This window comes from Astyanax mexicanus, chromosome 18 (assembly GCF_023375975.1).
Source record: "Astyanax mexicanus isolate ESR-SI-001 chromosome 18, AstMex3_surface, whole genome shotgun sequence".
Lineage (NCBI taxonomy): Eukaryota > Metazoa > Chordata > Actinopteri > Characiformes > Acestrorhamphidae > Astyanax > Astyanax mexicanus.
In genome coordinates, this window is record NC_064425.1 from 42,993,386 (window position 1) to 43,010,621 (window position 17,236).

Here is a 17,236-nt window from a genome sequence, read left to right on the forward strand (position 1 = left end):
TCCGCATCTTCATAAAAGTTGTTTTCAGCAGAGGGAAGCTGTAAGATATGAAGTGCTGTAAGATTTGTTGGGAAAACAAAACTGCACTGACTTTGGACTTGATAATAAAACACAGTGGACCAACACCAGCGGATCATTAGTGGATTTCATTTTCCAGCAGGACTTGGCACACTGCCCACACTGCCAAAAGTACCAATTGGTCTTATATAGTATTCTAATTTTCTGAGATGCTGATTTTTGGGTTTTCATTGGCTGTAAGCTTCATAATCATCTACACTAAAATAAATAATCTCTTAAAATAGATCACTCTGTGTGTAATACATCTTATATGATATATGAGTTTCACATTTTGAACTGAATTACTGCAATATAGTAACTTTTCAATGTGCCTCAACAGTCAAAACCATTAGTAGACTTTTAAGTAATTTATAAAATTAATGAGTAGTTTAATCAACAGTCGCAGTCCTCCCACACCAGAACAATATTCACATACAGTAACAACAAATGAAAGTCATTCAGAAACTCACAGTGTAATTTTCAGCACGACTTGTTCCTGGTAGTAAATTTTCCATTGTTGCACATCCTGTTTACACACACTCGTCCCATGACAGCGGCGCTGAGGCCTCGGGAAGCTCAGGGAAACGAGGAGGACGAGGACATGCTGTCTGCACCATGTGGAGGATGTCCTGGAAATGAAGAAGACACCATGGCCTTAACCTCCTGGATAAATTTAGCGTGGAATACACTCACTGGAGTTTGTTTGGCTCTGATATCTGACATGATACGTCTAATTTCTGTACAGTTCAGCATCACTGCAGACAGAATGCTTGTACTCTTCTCCAGTTTTGCTGATTTTCACTTTATGTCATAATGTCACTCTGGCAGATGTTCTTTAGCTTGTGTCCAAATTTTATTATGGATAGACCAATAGAAATCTAATTTTCAATTAAATATTTTTCCCTTTTCCTGTAATGTTGCAATCTTGGAGATATGAGGTTTGAAAGGACAGTGATGATACACATTTTAGTCAAACATTTACCTCAGCAGCATGGTTCTTATAAGACATTTACCTCAGTAGTGCTGTTCTCATAAAACATTTACTTCAGCTATGTTTTTCTTATAAGAAATTAACCTCAGTAGTGTAATTCTTATCATACATTTTCATAGCCAAGCAGTGCAATTTTAGTTATAAATTTACTTCAACAGTGCTGTTTTTTTAAGAAATTTACCTCAGTAGTGTAATTCTTATCATTAAATTACTTAGCCAAGCAGTGCAATTTTAATCAGAAACGTACCTCAGCAGTGCTGTTCTTATTATGAATTTACTTCAACAGTGCTGTCCTTACAACGAATTTACCTGAGTGGTGCTGTTCTTATCATGAATTCATTTTAACAGTCTTGTTCTTATTAAAAATCTACCTTAGTAGTGTAATTCTTATCATACATTTACTTCAGCAGTGCAATTTTATTCATAAAGCTACCTCAGCAGTGCTGTTCTTATCGTAAATTTACCTCAGCAGTGCTTTTCTTATAATAAATTTACCTCAGTAGTGTAATTCTTATCATAAAATGCAATTTGATTCATAAATCTACCTCAGCAGTGCTGTTCTTATCATACATTTACTTACACAGTGTAGTTTTTATAAGAAATTTACCTCTGCAGTGCAATTATTACCATGTGTTTACTTAGAAAGTACAGTTACCCATGAAAAAAGTGATATTGAACCATTTTGTTTAATTTTCTTATAAGGGTGGGTGAATGAATGAAAGAAAATAAAAATAGATTAGTGTGGGGAAATAGAAACTCTGTGTAGTCAGAAGTCTTGTAAATATAAGAATACAAAATAATTAAAAATAGTACAAATAATATTATAGTAGAATTTTTTATTTTTTAAGTTTTTTATTTTTATTTTTAGTGAATAACCCTTTTTGGACTGAAAAGGAAAATAAATAAATCAACTTCCTAACTTGATGATTTATAGTGCATGAACTCCTACACCCACCTCCACCCTTCTCCTCTCCTCCTGCAGCAGCAGCAGATAGATAGATCACTCCCAGTCTGAGAGAGAGAGAGAGAGAGAGAGAGAGAGAGAGAGAGAGAGAGAGAGAGAGAGAGAGAGAGAGCGAGCTGATGTGGGCAGGAGGAGGAGGCAGACTCTAAAGCCCAGCCTGCCTTTCACTTTCCGAGGACGTCGAGCTGCTCTGAGTGTGTGGAGCTTTTTACTGCAGCCCGGGAACCTCCATTTATCTCCTTCAGAACTTCAGTAAAGAGCGGAACTATGGCCCAGTTTAACAAGGGTCCGGCGTACGGCCTGTCTGCGGAAGTTAGAAGCAAGGTAAGACCCAGAGCAGACCTCCACCACCTCCTCCTTCTCCTCCTTCACCTCTTTCACCTCCTCGCGCCGCTGCTACTCTGCTCTGTAGCTGCTGTGCTCTTCCTCCACTTCCCCCACTCTCTAACTCTCTTCTTCCAGCTCGCGCTGTTTTAATGTAGCGTTCTCTCGAACCTTTAGCAACTGCGGCGCTTTGAAATCAGTGCAGAACCTTCTAAACCCGGAAACTCACTCTTTAAACTTTATAAACCAGGATTTATCGAGAGCTTCAGGCTGAGTGGGGTGATTTTTTTCGTTTCACAGGCTTTTGTCCCTTTTTCTACCGCTAGTCTTGGTTTCCTGCAGTTGGACACGTTTTCTTTCTGCCGGAGAACTTCTAAAAACATGTGCATCTAGAACCTTCAGAACGTTTATTATGGATATAAGCCTGTATTTTGCTGTTATTAATATAAATCAGCCTTTTTACACTTTGTAAACTACATTTTTTTTAAATGTAGTCAACCCCAAAACAGTCCAGCATTTTTGTCTTGTTTTGTGCCTGATCTGATACTACACGCCTACATCTTGAGTATTTATTTTAAAGTATTAAATAAACAGGTTTTATGTTTGATAAGAAACATTCGTAAAAATCCTGATTTAATATTGTAACAGGAAATATGTTTAAATATTGTAAATAATAAAAAAAAATAAAAAAAATATATTCTACTTTTTTATTTTAAAAAAGTTAAAAAATACAAATAAATACAGATTTTAAAATAATTTTAGATCTTATTTAGTTACTGTTGACTAGTTTCTGTCTATTTTTAAGTTTTAAGAATTCGTGCTTGAGACCTCTAAAATTACTGATCTAAAATGATTAAGTGGAATAAACCACTTCTCCTTGTGTCTTGAAAAAGTCACCAGGACTTATTATAACTTATATTACTGAAAAGAAATATAGTTTGTTGGCACTTGTTTACTTTTAACCCATGTATCATTACCCATTAAAGGAGCAGTAAACAAGCTGAATTTAGCTGACTTCACCCTCAGCTCAAATTTGAAAAAGGCAAAAAAAAAAAATGTGAGGGGTAGTTTCAGAGGGGCACTGGGTGATGTATGGGTTTAGAGGTGGTGGCAGGAGGGAGTGCTGATTGGCTGAGCTGCAGCAGCAGCAGTGTGCCTCTGATGGCGCTTTTCTATCAACGTGGAACCGGCATTATATTTATTTTGAAATATAATATTAATTATATCACATTTTAACTGTTAATATTGACTCATTCCCCATTATTAACTCTGTCTTCTGATTGATATATTTCAGCTTGAATTTTATCTACTATTTTTTATTTATTAATTTTTTTAATCAGTTGTTTTTTTTGGAAGAACATATTGTACTATAGATGTGCTATTTTCACCAGTAGGCTTTTAAAACCAAATCAAACAAGTTGGTGATTTGGTCTTTCATACAAACCTATTGTTTAGGAAAATAACACTTTATTAAGTTCAGTTTTATTCAGTTTTGTGTAGTAATATTAATTATATTAAATTAGCACTAGTAAGCACAAGTTTTACACTAAATATATTAACTGTCATGACTCCCAGCCCAATATATGCAGTTCTTATGTTTAGATAAGTGGTTCTAATTCAGATTTTAAGCCGATTGTTCAGGACTACTTTTCAAACTTCCAGTGAAATTGAACAGCCTGCTCTGGAATCATCATGCCATGCCTTTATAATGAGTATACTGGTAAATATGATGATGATTATTAGTTATGTATGTAATGCAGTACAGCAGGAAAGATGCCACAGTGAAGAATCTGCAGCATAACAACTGAGTGAAGGGAATGAGTGACAGCATGTGTGATGAGTGAATACTTGTTTATTTATGCAGCTATGATTGATTGGATTTTATTTGTGTGCTGACTTTTTTGTTTATACGGAGGCGTGGATTAAGAGTAGGAGTAGATTAAGCCCATAATCCACAAAAATATGTGAAGATATGAGTAAGTAAATATGTGCAAAAAATAGCTGCTCACAAGACTAAATATACGAAGGAAGTTCTTGGTATGTTTAGCATATATTAGCACAGGAACCAAAGACTGAATTTGCAGTCAGTTCTCATTTTTACAGATTTACAGCTGCTTACAGCTTTTATATATATATATATATATCAAACTCAGAGATATGGTAAATTTTATAGAGCAGAACAGTGAGGGCATTTTCATTAGATGTGGGAAATATATTAAAATATATAATTTTCTTCTTTTATCAAGGTTTTTAAGGATAGTTTTTAAATTACTGAGGATATCAGTGACTAAAGAACATTAAGCCATCTGTGCATTTCATTATAAAGCATGTAATTATTCAGTTTAACTGGGTGAAATGCAATATATTCTATGCATATATTTTATTGTGCATATATACATCTGTAACCGATAAAGCGTCAAAGTTTGCAATTAATTTGGAATCAGTAATGCGGTATTATTTTAATGCAAGTGACCTCAACTTTTGCTGTAATCTGCCCCGCCCAATATGCAGATTTTTTTCTGGGGCGGGTTTCTTGTGGTGAGATCGTGATCCGGTCTCGATCCGAACCAGCTATCGAAAGACTTCTTTTAATTGAGCTAAACTGATGATAAAGTGCAGTTTAATCTGATATATTAGCCAGATAATTTACTGCAATAAACAAACACCGTCTCTGCTGCTGCTGCTCCACGCTGTTTACACACTAAGAGTGTGGTATGTGCTGCGTTCAATGCCTGTCTCATTAAAAACACTGTGTTTAAAAGCACAGCAGCACATTTTCTTCACAGAATCTTCTCATTATATTTACTTCCTTGCTTCTGTGCAAGACAGCTCTGACCAATCAGAGGAGACGATGTGCTTGCGTGGTTTATTGGTGACCATTTTTGTGCAAAAAGAGGGAGAAACGCTCCAAATAAACCAAAAAAAACTCATCAACTGATTGGGATCATAGAAATTTCACGACTACAGGTGTGAAAACGCTTTTATATACTCAGCTAATTAAGTTATAACTCAGAAATCCTTACAACCAAGCTGAGATGTTTATAATAAAGTAAGAAAAAAAAAAATATATATATATATACTAGTATTTTAATTGACACCACTAATATGCATATAATATATAATTGCGTTTTACATTTCTTACATTCTTTCTTTCATTTACATTTTAATATCCACTATAAAAAAATCCGTCTTAGGAAGAACAAGTACAATTAATTGCCGTTAATTACAGAATATTGTTGTGATTATTCTGGTTTCATTTTTAATCGATTGACACCACTAATTTAAATATATATTTTGTTTCGAGCAGCATTTTGTTTGTAGGTAAACATGCAATCTTAAAGTGATGCACAAGCGTTTGTTTTCTTTACATTTAAATTTTTTATTATACATTTTTATTGAATAGTAAGCAGCCTTACAGCAGCTTTTATATTTAAATCGGTGCAAACATAATCTTCTTGTATTTCAGGGCGCTAGTTTATATTTTCCGTATGTTTCTATAATACTGTTGATGTATTTTGCATATTTTGTAGGGTTAACTGCTTAACTGTAGGTTAAGCTTGTGAATAACAGCTGCTTTAGTCTCTCAGGCTGCAGAAGCTTTCAGATCTGCTCGAGTGCAGTGGAAGAAACTTGGCGTCTGAGGTCCTGAAGCTCGAGGAAATGATCTCAACCTTTTTCTGCTATTTAAAAGTGAACTGCAGACCGGTCATGCATCTTGTGAAACAAACTGTTACCTTTTTTTTTTTTTTTCTCTTCAGAGCATCAAAGTGTGATATGTCACTGTATGAAGTCATTCTCAGTTTAACACTCCTGATATAGACAGATATGGTGCCGGTAGCCTTTTTATGGTGAAGTTACAGCTAGTGCTGTGTCTCAGTAACAGTAAAAATAACTGTTAACTGAAATATTTGCTTAATTTTTTTTAGGAATCCATTAATAACACCAATGCATATTGTCTGCGTGTGAAAATATGTCCAATATTGTGTATTGTGAAAGTGTGAAAATAGCTGCTTTATTTGCTATAATGAACCCCGCCTACACCATGCGGGGAGGGGAACTGTGATTATGATACTTGGGGTACAGTTCAGAACAGCTTGGGACGGTTCTCAAGCCAAATCCCCCCCGCAGCTAGGTAAGAGATTAAGATGAGGGTGGTGATGGGGTGGAGGCGGGTGCGAGGTCGAAAGTCACGTAGGTGAGGAGCACCTGGGAGGTATATATATAGGACCAGGGGGAGGAGCTAGGGAACTTGAGGCGTGGTTCATATCCCAAAACTTTGTTAATTCTTAACAACACAAAAGACTAAAGGCCCTATTTAAGTGATCTATAGTGCACCACTCAATTGTATATCGAGCAGTTGGATTTAAGGCGTGCCAGTGTGTCTTTGGTATCGTGAGGCCGCAAAAAATACACCTCGCACAGCTTGAAATGCGCAAAAGGCATGTACTAATTCTCTTAATTAAACATGAGTGTGGTTAATTTAGGGCGTAACATGAAATAAACCAATCAGTGTGTCACCTGCTTATTATTCCCTTTAAGAGTCAGATGAGCTCTGACTTTGGCGCGTTCGTATTTTATTCTTTATTCTGTTTATTGTTGAGTTAAAAGTACTCTGATGATTGACTGTTGCCAGGGTTTTAATCAGTCAGTGGCGCTGTATTTTCCACCACCAAAATATATAGAAACACACCACAAATTTACCTGAACACACCTCACTTCCAGAACATCACACCCAGATTTATTCCTAAACTCTGACACTATTTTAACAGCACGGGAGCAAGGCGTGGACTGTTGACGGGATGTAAGATAGCAATGAGCATCGCAACACACCCTGTTGTGGAGTACGATAGAGCCATAAGTACAAGTAGAGGAACTTTATCGGTAAGGAACCAAAGGCAGAAGTTGCAGTCAGTTCACTTAAATATTTATTTATTTATTTGACACTTCTGTGTTTTAATAATGTAATAATAAAGTGAGAAAACACACAATAAATATACAGTACCAATCAAAAGTTTGGATACATCTCTTCTAATGTGTTTTCTTTCTTTTTACGTTTTTTTTTTTTTTTTTTTTAACATTGTAAATTTAATATTGAAGACTTTATTAAAGCTCTACAGGAACATGCAGAATTATTCTGATAACAAAGTGTTAAACATACCAGTATATGTTTCTAGTAGCACATCTTTTGAAGACAGATCTGCACTCTCTTTGTATTTTCTCAGGCTACGTTCACATTACCAGGCTGAAGTGACTCAAATCTGAGTTTTTGCTCAATGTGGCTCAGATCTGTTTTTTTTTTTATGGCTGTGTGAACGTGCCAAATTCGATTTTTACTAATTAGATTTGACTCACTTTCATATGCGGTTTTAAATTAGATACGTATCCGTTTTCTCAGCGTTTTTTTTCTGTAGTTGGCATCACAAGAAAGCTAACACCTTATGGAATCTTATGGATAATCAGTTAGCATAGTGCTAACTGCATGTCAGATCATTACACACTTAGTTGTGTTTTAAAAGCCTAAATATGGACTGAATTCTGGTTTCAGCATTGCTGCTATGTTTAATTATAGCTAGGTGAACAAATTTACCTCAGCAAGTCATCATACAGTCTCAGAAACCACATTTGACGTGTGGCTAACCTGTGGTGATTTAGGCAGATTTTACAGCGCTATTGGTGAAACAAGCTTTCCTTAGCCTTCTAGCTTTAGCAATTTAGCACCAAACTAAAGAAACCAACATAAGGCACTAGAAGCGAAAACAGTTTTAATTATTATTTAATACATACATCACTAGAAATGTCCGGACTGAGCTAATACATTTTATTTATTTATTTATTTATTTGTATTTTTATTTTTTTAAATAATATAACCTAGCCATTTTTTTTTTACTTGACTATTTTTAGAAAACATATTTATGGCTTGTGCCACACTTCTGTCTGCATCTTGTTAAAATAACACTTCCCTGTTACTGTTTCTGTAAAAGGCAGCTGTGAAACAGTTTTCAGAATTACGTCACTTTAGGAAGTCAGCAAGATGTTGCTCTGTTCGTGCACAAGGCAAAGCAGTTTAGTTTAGTTCAGTTTTTGCATCCTTTTATAGGGAATTTATTATTCTTTTTTTTTATTCCAAAAATGTATTTTATTGAGAAATTATCCAACAGAATGGGAACCATTGCTTTTAGCATCTTAATCTACATAAATTTGACCTAAAACCTCATTTTTATTAGTGTTTTTAGGGCTGGTATGTTTATCAATTTAATTTAATTAATCGTATTACTGTTTAAATGTGATTTTTTTAAAATGTGAAAATGTACATCTTTACCTATAGAAGCTTCCAGAGTGAATCAGTGAATCTTTCAGAGTGAAGCTGCATGTAAGTTTGAAGGTGGGCGGTTTGAACTATTTGATCAAATAAATTTTATAAATTATATTTTTGTTTTAAAAAAAATGTAGAGGAAAAAATAGTTTGCACATACATTTAAATTGTGCTGTTTTTTTGCAAATAAAGAAGATGAAGGATTTTTTGCAATATCACCCAGCCCTAGAAGTGGTGTCAATTACAGGTTTCTGTCATAATGGGTGTGTCCTGAGTGATTTCCTCAGTATCCATTGGTCAGTTTCATACAACAGCAGAATACATAAGAAGAATCTGCCAATTATAAAGTTGAGGCTGATGACAGACACACAACACCAGTCCAATGAGGCGAGAGGCGGAGTCTAGAGCTTTTTAAAATATTTTTAATAAAAAGTACTTTTTTATAGTGAGAACATTTACACCTATAAGTGGTATTTTAAAGTAAAATTATGTGAGGCTTTCGTTTCAATATTTTTTATTTATTTTTTTTTTTTATTTAAGTATTTTTTTAAGTATTTTAATTCAGCCACATTTGAGGGTTTTCCAGCAGGAACGGCCTTTTTATGGTCATGCCACAGCATATCAATAGGATTCAGGGTGGACTTTGACTAGGCCACTCCAAAGTCTTCATTTTGTTTTTCTTCAGCCAATCGGAGGTGGGCTTGCTGGTGTGTTTTGGATCATTGTCCTGCTGCAGAACCCAAGTTTGTTTCAGCTTGAGGTCACGAACAGATGGTCGGACATTCTCCTTTAGGATCTTTTGGTAGACAGCCGAATTCATAGTTCCATTTAGCACAGCAAGTCTTCCAGGCCCTGACGCAACAAAACAGCCCCAGACCATCACACACTACCACCACCATGTTTTACTGTAGGTATAATGTTCTTTTTCTGGAATGCAGTGTTTCTTTTACGACAGATGTACTGAGGGACACACACCTTCCAAAGAGTTCAACTTTTGTGTCATCGGTCCACAGAATATTTTCCCAAAAGTCTTGGGAATCATCAAGATTGTTGTTGTAGGTCTTTTGTGACCTCTTGGATGAGTCCTTGCCTCGCTCTTGTGGTAATTTTGGGCGGCCGGCCACTCCTGGGAAGGTTCACCAGTGTTTCATGTCTTTGCCATTTGTGGACAATGGCTCCCACTGTGGTTCACTGGATTCCCAAAGCTTTGGAAGTGCCTTTTTTTTTAGGCTGATGGATCTCAATTACCTTTTTTCTCAATTGTTCCTGAATGATGTTTAGCTTTTAAGGATATTTTGGTAGATGTATTTTACTTTGTCAGGCAGGTCCTGTTTAAGTGATTTCTTGATTGAGAACAGGTGTGGCAATAATCAGGCGTGGGTGTGGCTAGAGACCGTGTACTCAGGTGTCAGAAACCACAGTGACGGTATGTTTTAACAAGGGGGCAATCCCTTAATAATAAGCACCTTAATTTAAAAATAGCATTACCTGTGTTGTCTTTGGCTTATATTTAAATTGGTTTGATGTTCCGAAATTTAAGTTTAAGTGTAACAGACATGCAAGAAATCAGGAAGGGGGCAAACACTTTTTCAAACCACTGTATGTAGTAGAATTCAGTAAAGAAAAAAAATCTACAGTGACATCTGTTTCAGCAGCGATTGGTTATCTTGTCATTTATTTACAGCAGATGGGTTTGAGGTATTTCTGCTTTCAGGATAACCAGCCTGCTACTCATTCATTCTCTGTAATGTAGGCAGATGTCTCAGTCGTCCCAGTAATTTTATGAAAATGATAAGCTGACGCTCCGCTGTTTGACGCAGTGGGATCTGTGTTCTGAAGCTCTGAACAGATTACAGGCAGTAGTGCTGGAGCTCTGCAGCTCCTCTGGCTCAGCTGTAGTGTGAGGAGGTGTTTCAGCAGGTGGGGGAAGACACTTTACACAACATCACACAAACCACTTTAAAGAACTGGAGGTGTTAACTACAGGGAAATGACTAAACACACATACTTCTAGTTAAAGATACTGTGGCCACCAGTTACAGCCCACACTGCACTGTGACTGTGATTAGTCAAAGATTAGTCAGCACAAATCTACTTCATAGCTTACCTAGAATTTTTTTGATGGTCTGAACAGGCAGAAACACATGACATGTGATTTGTTGCTTATCTACATTGCATCCCGGTTGATTTTTGATTGTCTGAACAGGCAGAAGCCTCAATCAGATTTATTACAGATCTGGATTGTAGCCACATTGACTTTCGATGGTCTGAACAGCCAGAAACCACATGAAATCTGATTTAATACAGATTTAGATTGCATCCAGATTGAATTTTGATGGACTGAACAGCCAGAAACCACATCCAGATGGATTATTGATAGTTTGGACAGCCAGAAACCGCATGAAATCAGATTTATTACAGATCTAGATTGTTTTCAGATTCTTTTTGATGGTCTGAACAGGCATAAAGCACATGAAATCTAATTTGTTGCATATCTATATTGAAGAAGATTGATTTTTGATGGTCTGAACAGGCAGAAGCACAGAAAATCTGATTTTTAACAGATCTAGATTGTAGCCAGGTTGAATTTTGATGGTCTGAACAGGCAGCAAACACACAAAGTCTAATTTGTTGCATATCTAGATTGTATCCAGATTGATTTTTGATGGTCTGTACAAGCAAAAGTCACATAAAAACAGATTTATTAAAGGTTTAGATTGCATCTAGGTTGATTTTTGATGGTCTGTACAGCCAGAAACAGCATGAAATCTGATTTATCGCAGATCTAGATTGTATCCAGATTGATTTTTGATGGTCTGTACAAGCAGAAGCCACATAAAAACAGATTTATTTAAGATCTAGATTGCATCCAGATGGATTTTTGATGGTCTTTACAGGCTGAACCACAAGAAATCTGATTTATTACAGATCTAGATTGTATCCAGTTTGATATCTAGATTGCATCCATATTGATTTTGATGGTCTGAACAGGCAGAAACCACATAATGAGAATTATAACAGATCTAGATTGGAGCCACATTGATGTTTAATGGTCTAAACAGCCAGAACTGCATGAAATCTGATTTGTTGCATATCCAGACTGTCAAATCAATCTGACTGCAATCTAAACAGACAGAAACCACATGAAATTTAATTTGTTGCATTTCTGGATTGTGTCTATATTGTATCCAGATTGATTTTTGATGGTCTGAACAGCCAGTGTTATTAGTGTTATTGTACATGATGTGTATTAACATATAAATACCTAATATATACCTAATATATGAATTATGTTCTAAACTTGTAGCACTTTTATAGTTTTCAAATATTAATATAGATATTATGTTCATATATGTTATCCACAGTCCACTTAACAACGCTTAGACGCTTGTTGACCAGAGTGTTAACACTGCTTGCGTAATCAGTTGTCATGCAACCCAATTCTTATTGAGCGCTTAGACAACACACACATTTTGTATGCATGGTCAGGCCTGTTACACACACACACACACACACACACACACACACTCCCAGAGCAACAGGGACAGAGTTATGTTTTGCTAAGCAGCTTTTTCTTTCTCTTTATTTCTCTTTTTCTTCTTGTATTGTTTAATGCGTGACGATAGCCTGTATCAATTTCCTGTAATTGGTCTAAAAGTCTGAATCCTCTAGAAAAGTTGAAGAGTCTTAACAAAAAGGAGGTAAAAACAGCTTTAGACTATACTCCAATAAAACTGCAGCCACACTCGGCAACATCTGGTGAGGTCAGTTCCCAAAATACAGCTCTGGGGGGAAAAAAAATAAGAGAGCACTTAAAAATGATTTGAGTTTCTTTGATTTTACCAAATTGATTTTACTAAATTTGTGCACCAGGGGTAAAGCAGCATAAAGTTATCCAAAAGCAGTGTGTAAGACTGGTGGAGGAGGAGAACATGATGCCAAGATGCATGAAAAAAAAACTGTGATTAAAAACCAGAGTTATTCCAGCAAATATTGATTTCTGAACTCTTAAAACTGAAAGAAAATGAATATGAACTTCTTTCTTTGCGTTATTTGAGGTCTGAAAGTTCTGCATTTTTTTTTGTATTTCAGCCATTTCTCATTTTCTGTAAATAAATGCTCTAAATGACAGTATTTTTAGTTGGAATTTGAGTGAAGTGTTGTCTGTAGTTTATAGAATTAAACAAAAATGTTCATTTTACTTAAACATATACCTATACATTGCTAAATCAGAGGAAAAAGTGGAAAAAGTACACATCGCTGTACATCCAACCTGTACAATCAAATCTTCAACATTGTTCTTTTTGTTCTGTGTTTTTTCCCTCCATGTCTCTATTTTCTCTGGTGCAACTGTATAAAAGCTCCATTCATGCTCTTGAATTTGAGCCTCCTCGCTCTCTGTCCAGTCCCCAAAGTGAAATTTCATCCATGAGGCATGCACATATTCCTGTCTAAAGTCTACAGGAGCGTCTGCCAGCAGCGTGGGCTGCAAGTAATGGATGTCTCAGGCTTTGGAGGCTACTGATTCATCTTCAGATTTCCAGACGTTTTTCCCCCTTTTCTCTTGAACGTGCGGCGGAATCGAGGCCAGGCACACTGGATCTATTGTGCCGGAGTGCGGCAGACGGACAGCAGTGGGTGAAGACACGGGTATTGGTCTCTTAGTTACTGGAGGCTACATAACACTCCAGTGTTTTGGAGAGCTGAGGTTTGGGACGAGTGTAGTTGGATTGCAGGAGGGAATCAGGGTTCCTCCCATTTCCTTTGACTTTTCTTTGGGTGGGCACTTATTCCTTTGTGGAGCTGCATGTTTGATCATGTTTCTGAAGGAGGTTAGAGGTTGGCGTGTTCTGTAGATCTTTGATTGAGTCAGTTCTGATTTTAACCAGGGCACCCAGTAGGACTGCATGATATATCGTTTAAGCATCTTCATCACGATGTGCTTGTGCGCAATAGTCACCTCGCAGGATGTTCGATGTCACTAAAGGCAATTAAATCAAACACGTCATGTTGCCATGTTTTGATTCTTGAAACAAGAAGAAGATACACAGCGCTGTCTCTGTGTCTGTGTGAGTGACAGGCAGCTGCTGCCTGAGAAGCACAAGGGGGAGGCAGGAGTAAACATGAGGTAACCGCACGCATGGCATCTGTCCATATGGTTGGGCAGGTGCTTGTAAACGTGAGCCGTGTGGAAAGCTGTGCTCCTCAGTCCAGCACAGTTTTGCAGTGCAGATATTTCCAGCTACAGCTGAATTCACGCTTTTAATCCCAGAAAAACAAACGCTCTTATTTACCTTTTTAAAAAGCCATTTAAATGCCTGATTAAAGGCTCGATTACTGTAGTTTTTCTGTTTTCCTCGGGTCAGTGCTGACTCTTGATTGGTCTGGATGCGTGGGTGAGGGTGGGGCTGGTGATGTCATGGGCCCTGCATTGTTTAATATTGTGATGTATAACAAAAAACTGCAGAGACAGGCTGTCTGTCTGTGGCCTGGTTTAGACTCTCGATTATCAGCAGCTTATTATACTACTCTGCCGATTAACTAAGAGACTATGGGCCTATTTTAATGATCTATAGCACACCGGTCAATTACGGACTGCGCAGCTGGATTTAGGGAGTGTCGGTGGGTCTTTGGTATCATGATGGCAAAAAAACTACGCCTTGCGCAGCTCGAAATTCACAAAGGCATGAAATTATTTTCCTAATTAATCATAGGTGTGTTTTGGGCGTAACATGAAATAAACCAATCACTGTGTCACTCGCTCATCATTCCCTTTAAGAGTCAGGTGAGCTCTGACTTTGGCGCATTTGTATCTTAACAGCGCGGTGCTTTTGTGCGTCTCAGCAGAGACCGATACTGAGCTGAGCGTTCACACTGTGAAGATACACCAGCAGCTCATTTAAGCGAACAATAATAAGTTATTTTATTCTTTATTCTGTTTACTGTTGAGTTAAAAGTCAAGCAGGGTGTACGAGCGCTGGGAGCACCTTTAGGTTTTATTCAGTCAGTGGAGCTCCTGTGTTTTTTGCCCCTAAAATAGAAACACGCCAGAAATTTACCTGAAGACACCTCACTTCCAGACCACCACACCTATTAGAATAGATTTATTCCTAAACTCTGATGCTACTTTAACAGGATAGCCCATTCTAACTCCTTAAAAAAAATGGGATAAATGATATTATGGGCTTTACAGTGAGAAATATTTATTTAAGGAATTTTTGTTTTAAACATTTTAATAAATTTCTCATGCATTTGTTGCAAACAGGAGATCCTTTGCCTATCCTTGCTCACAAAATACCAATTTTTTTTACATTAGTCTGGTCAAATTATTATTATAATGTTTTTTTTTATTATTGTCAGAACGGCATTAATTCTGTTTCATTATTACAGTCGTTGTTGTGAGAGGTCAGTAATGGGGGAACTCCAGGCTTGTAGAGTTTATTATAAATGCCCTGACTTCTTCCCTCCTGGAGCTTTCTCTTGACCAGGCCGTGTGATGAGTGTGCTGAATGTGGGTGTATAATAGTGAAGGGAGATTATCTGTGGCGAGGTTAAGGGGAAGGACGAGGGTGCACTGCTTTTTCTTTTGCTTTTGTTTGCTCTGAGCAGCTGGACGAGCTCTTTACAGGCTTTTCAGCGCAGGTTTAGTGTGGTGTTTGTGTCTGAAGTGTCTGATAGTTTGATATTACAATATATCGCATGATTGCGATTTGTGGCATCAAAAAAAAAAAAACAAAGGAGCTCTAAACTTTTTAAAACTCGTTCTGCTATTTAATTACTAAAGTTAAACTGCTTTATTACTCCATCCTCCATACGGTGGCGCTATAATTAAATGAACAGAGGAAAGTGGTAAAATACAGTGAAGAATGTTGGTTGTTAAATTATGTAAAACTGACCCAAATAAATCCATAATTCTTGCTATTTGCTTATTTAGGAGTATTTTATCCCCTTCAGTAACACAGATGCTCTAAAGTACTGTAGAGAATTGCATTTTGATATATCATGCATCATAGATTCACAGTATCCTGATTATTATTATTAGGGCCCGAGCACCGAAGGCGCAGGCGAAGCCTGCACCGGAGGTGCAAAGCCCTATTGTTTTTGGAAGGATTATTAGGGCCCGAGCACCGAAGGCGCAGGCGAAGCCTGCACCGGAGGTGCAAAGCCCTATTGTTTTTGGTCCGTTTATTATTATTAGGGCCCGAGCACCGAAGGCGCAGGCGAAGCCTGCACCGGAGGTGCAAAGCCCTATTGTTTTTGGTCCGTTTATTAGGGCCCGAGCACCGAAGGCGCAGGCGAAGCCTGCACCGGAGGTGCAAAGCCCTATTGTTTTTGGAATGTTTATTATTATTATTATTATTATTATTATTTTTATTTACAAACTTTGCGCCCATTTTTGAGGCCTTTCCGATACTCGAAAACTCATGCATTTTGGCACAGACATCAAAACCCTTGAAAAATTTGAAATTCCATGGTTCATGGGTTTGGGCGTGGTTCAGGAGCTCTATAGCGCCCCCAAACGTTGCCAGTGGCCGGGATGAAGTTTGTCCAATATGCACCAACTTTGGTACACTCATTGACCTCCTCATGCAGAACAATAATCACTCGGTTTTATCAGACTCCGCTCAACAGGAAGTCTGCCATTTTGACAGGAAGTCGCAAAATAAAAAGTTTCCCGTGCTGGTTTGGAGGGGTTATGATGTTCGAAAACTCATAAAACTTGACAGGCCTATCTGGCTTAGGCCGTACTTTGAGAATTAATTCGAATTTTGTAAATTCATCTTTAACCAGCTCTCTAGCGCCACCTTTTTTACATCACACTTATGGAAAGCACTCAGCCTCTTGATAATTGGCAGATTCAATAAGGCCTCAAAATTATTTAGAAACGTTTTGTCATTTTTTTTGTGTGTAGCTAAATGACTCTACAGCGCCCCCTATTTATTTTAGCTAATTAATTAACTGTGGCCTTCTCAAAAATTCTCCAATATTCATGATATTTGGTAGAAACATAGAAAACATGATCCCGCACATATTACCAATAGGCATGCATTTGCTCCGCCCAACAGGAAGTCGGCCATATTGGAATTTGTGACATTTTTACACATTTTTCACATACTCATTCGAACTCCTCCTAGAGTCTTTGTCAGATTACCTCAAAATTGGGCGTGGATAGGCTCCAGACATAAGTGTAGATAAATTGCGAAGGAATAGTCAATAGCTGAAACGGTGTCGTAATGGCGGGCAATTGATTAACTAGAGACGCAACACTAAACCAAAGTGAAACCATGACACGGTCAGAACACAGATGATTGGAAATTCCTGAAATTTGGCGAAAACACAAGAGACATCATTAGACACGTTTGCCGTATTGGTAGGACTGACTCCACCCAACAGGAAGTCGGCCATTTTGAAATATGTGCAATTTAAACACATTTTTTGCATACTTTGTCGAACTCCTCCTAGGGAATTTGTTGAATACTCTTGATATTTGTCAACAATAAACTACTAACACACCTGATGATAAATTGCGAAGGAATAGTCGATATCTTAAACGGGGACGAAATGGCAGACAGTTGAATTGCTTGAG

The 17,236-nt window shown here is 37.3% G+C and overlaps 1 protein-coding gene across 1 annotated transcript in view; it reads left to right on the plus strand.

Moving 5' to 3' along the window:
• The first annotated feature begins 2,138 nt into the window (after window positions 1-2,138).
• LOC103046041 (calponin-3) overlaps window positions 2,139-17,236 on the plus strand; it is a 53,245-nt gene continuing 38,147 nt past the window's right edge. Inside the window, exon 1 of the mRNA XM_022680195.2 lies at window positions 2,139-2,336. Within this exon, the coding sequence (XP_022535916.2) occupies window positions 2,280-2,336 (57 nt within the window). The 5' untranslated portion in view covers window positions 2,139-2,279. The remainder of the gene's footprint in view (window positions 2,337-17,236) is intronic.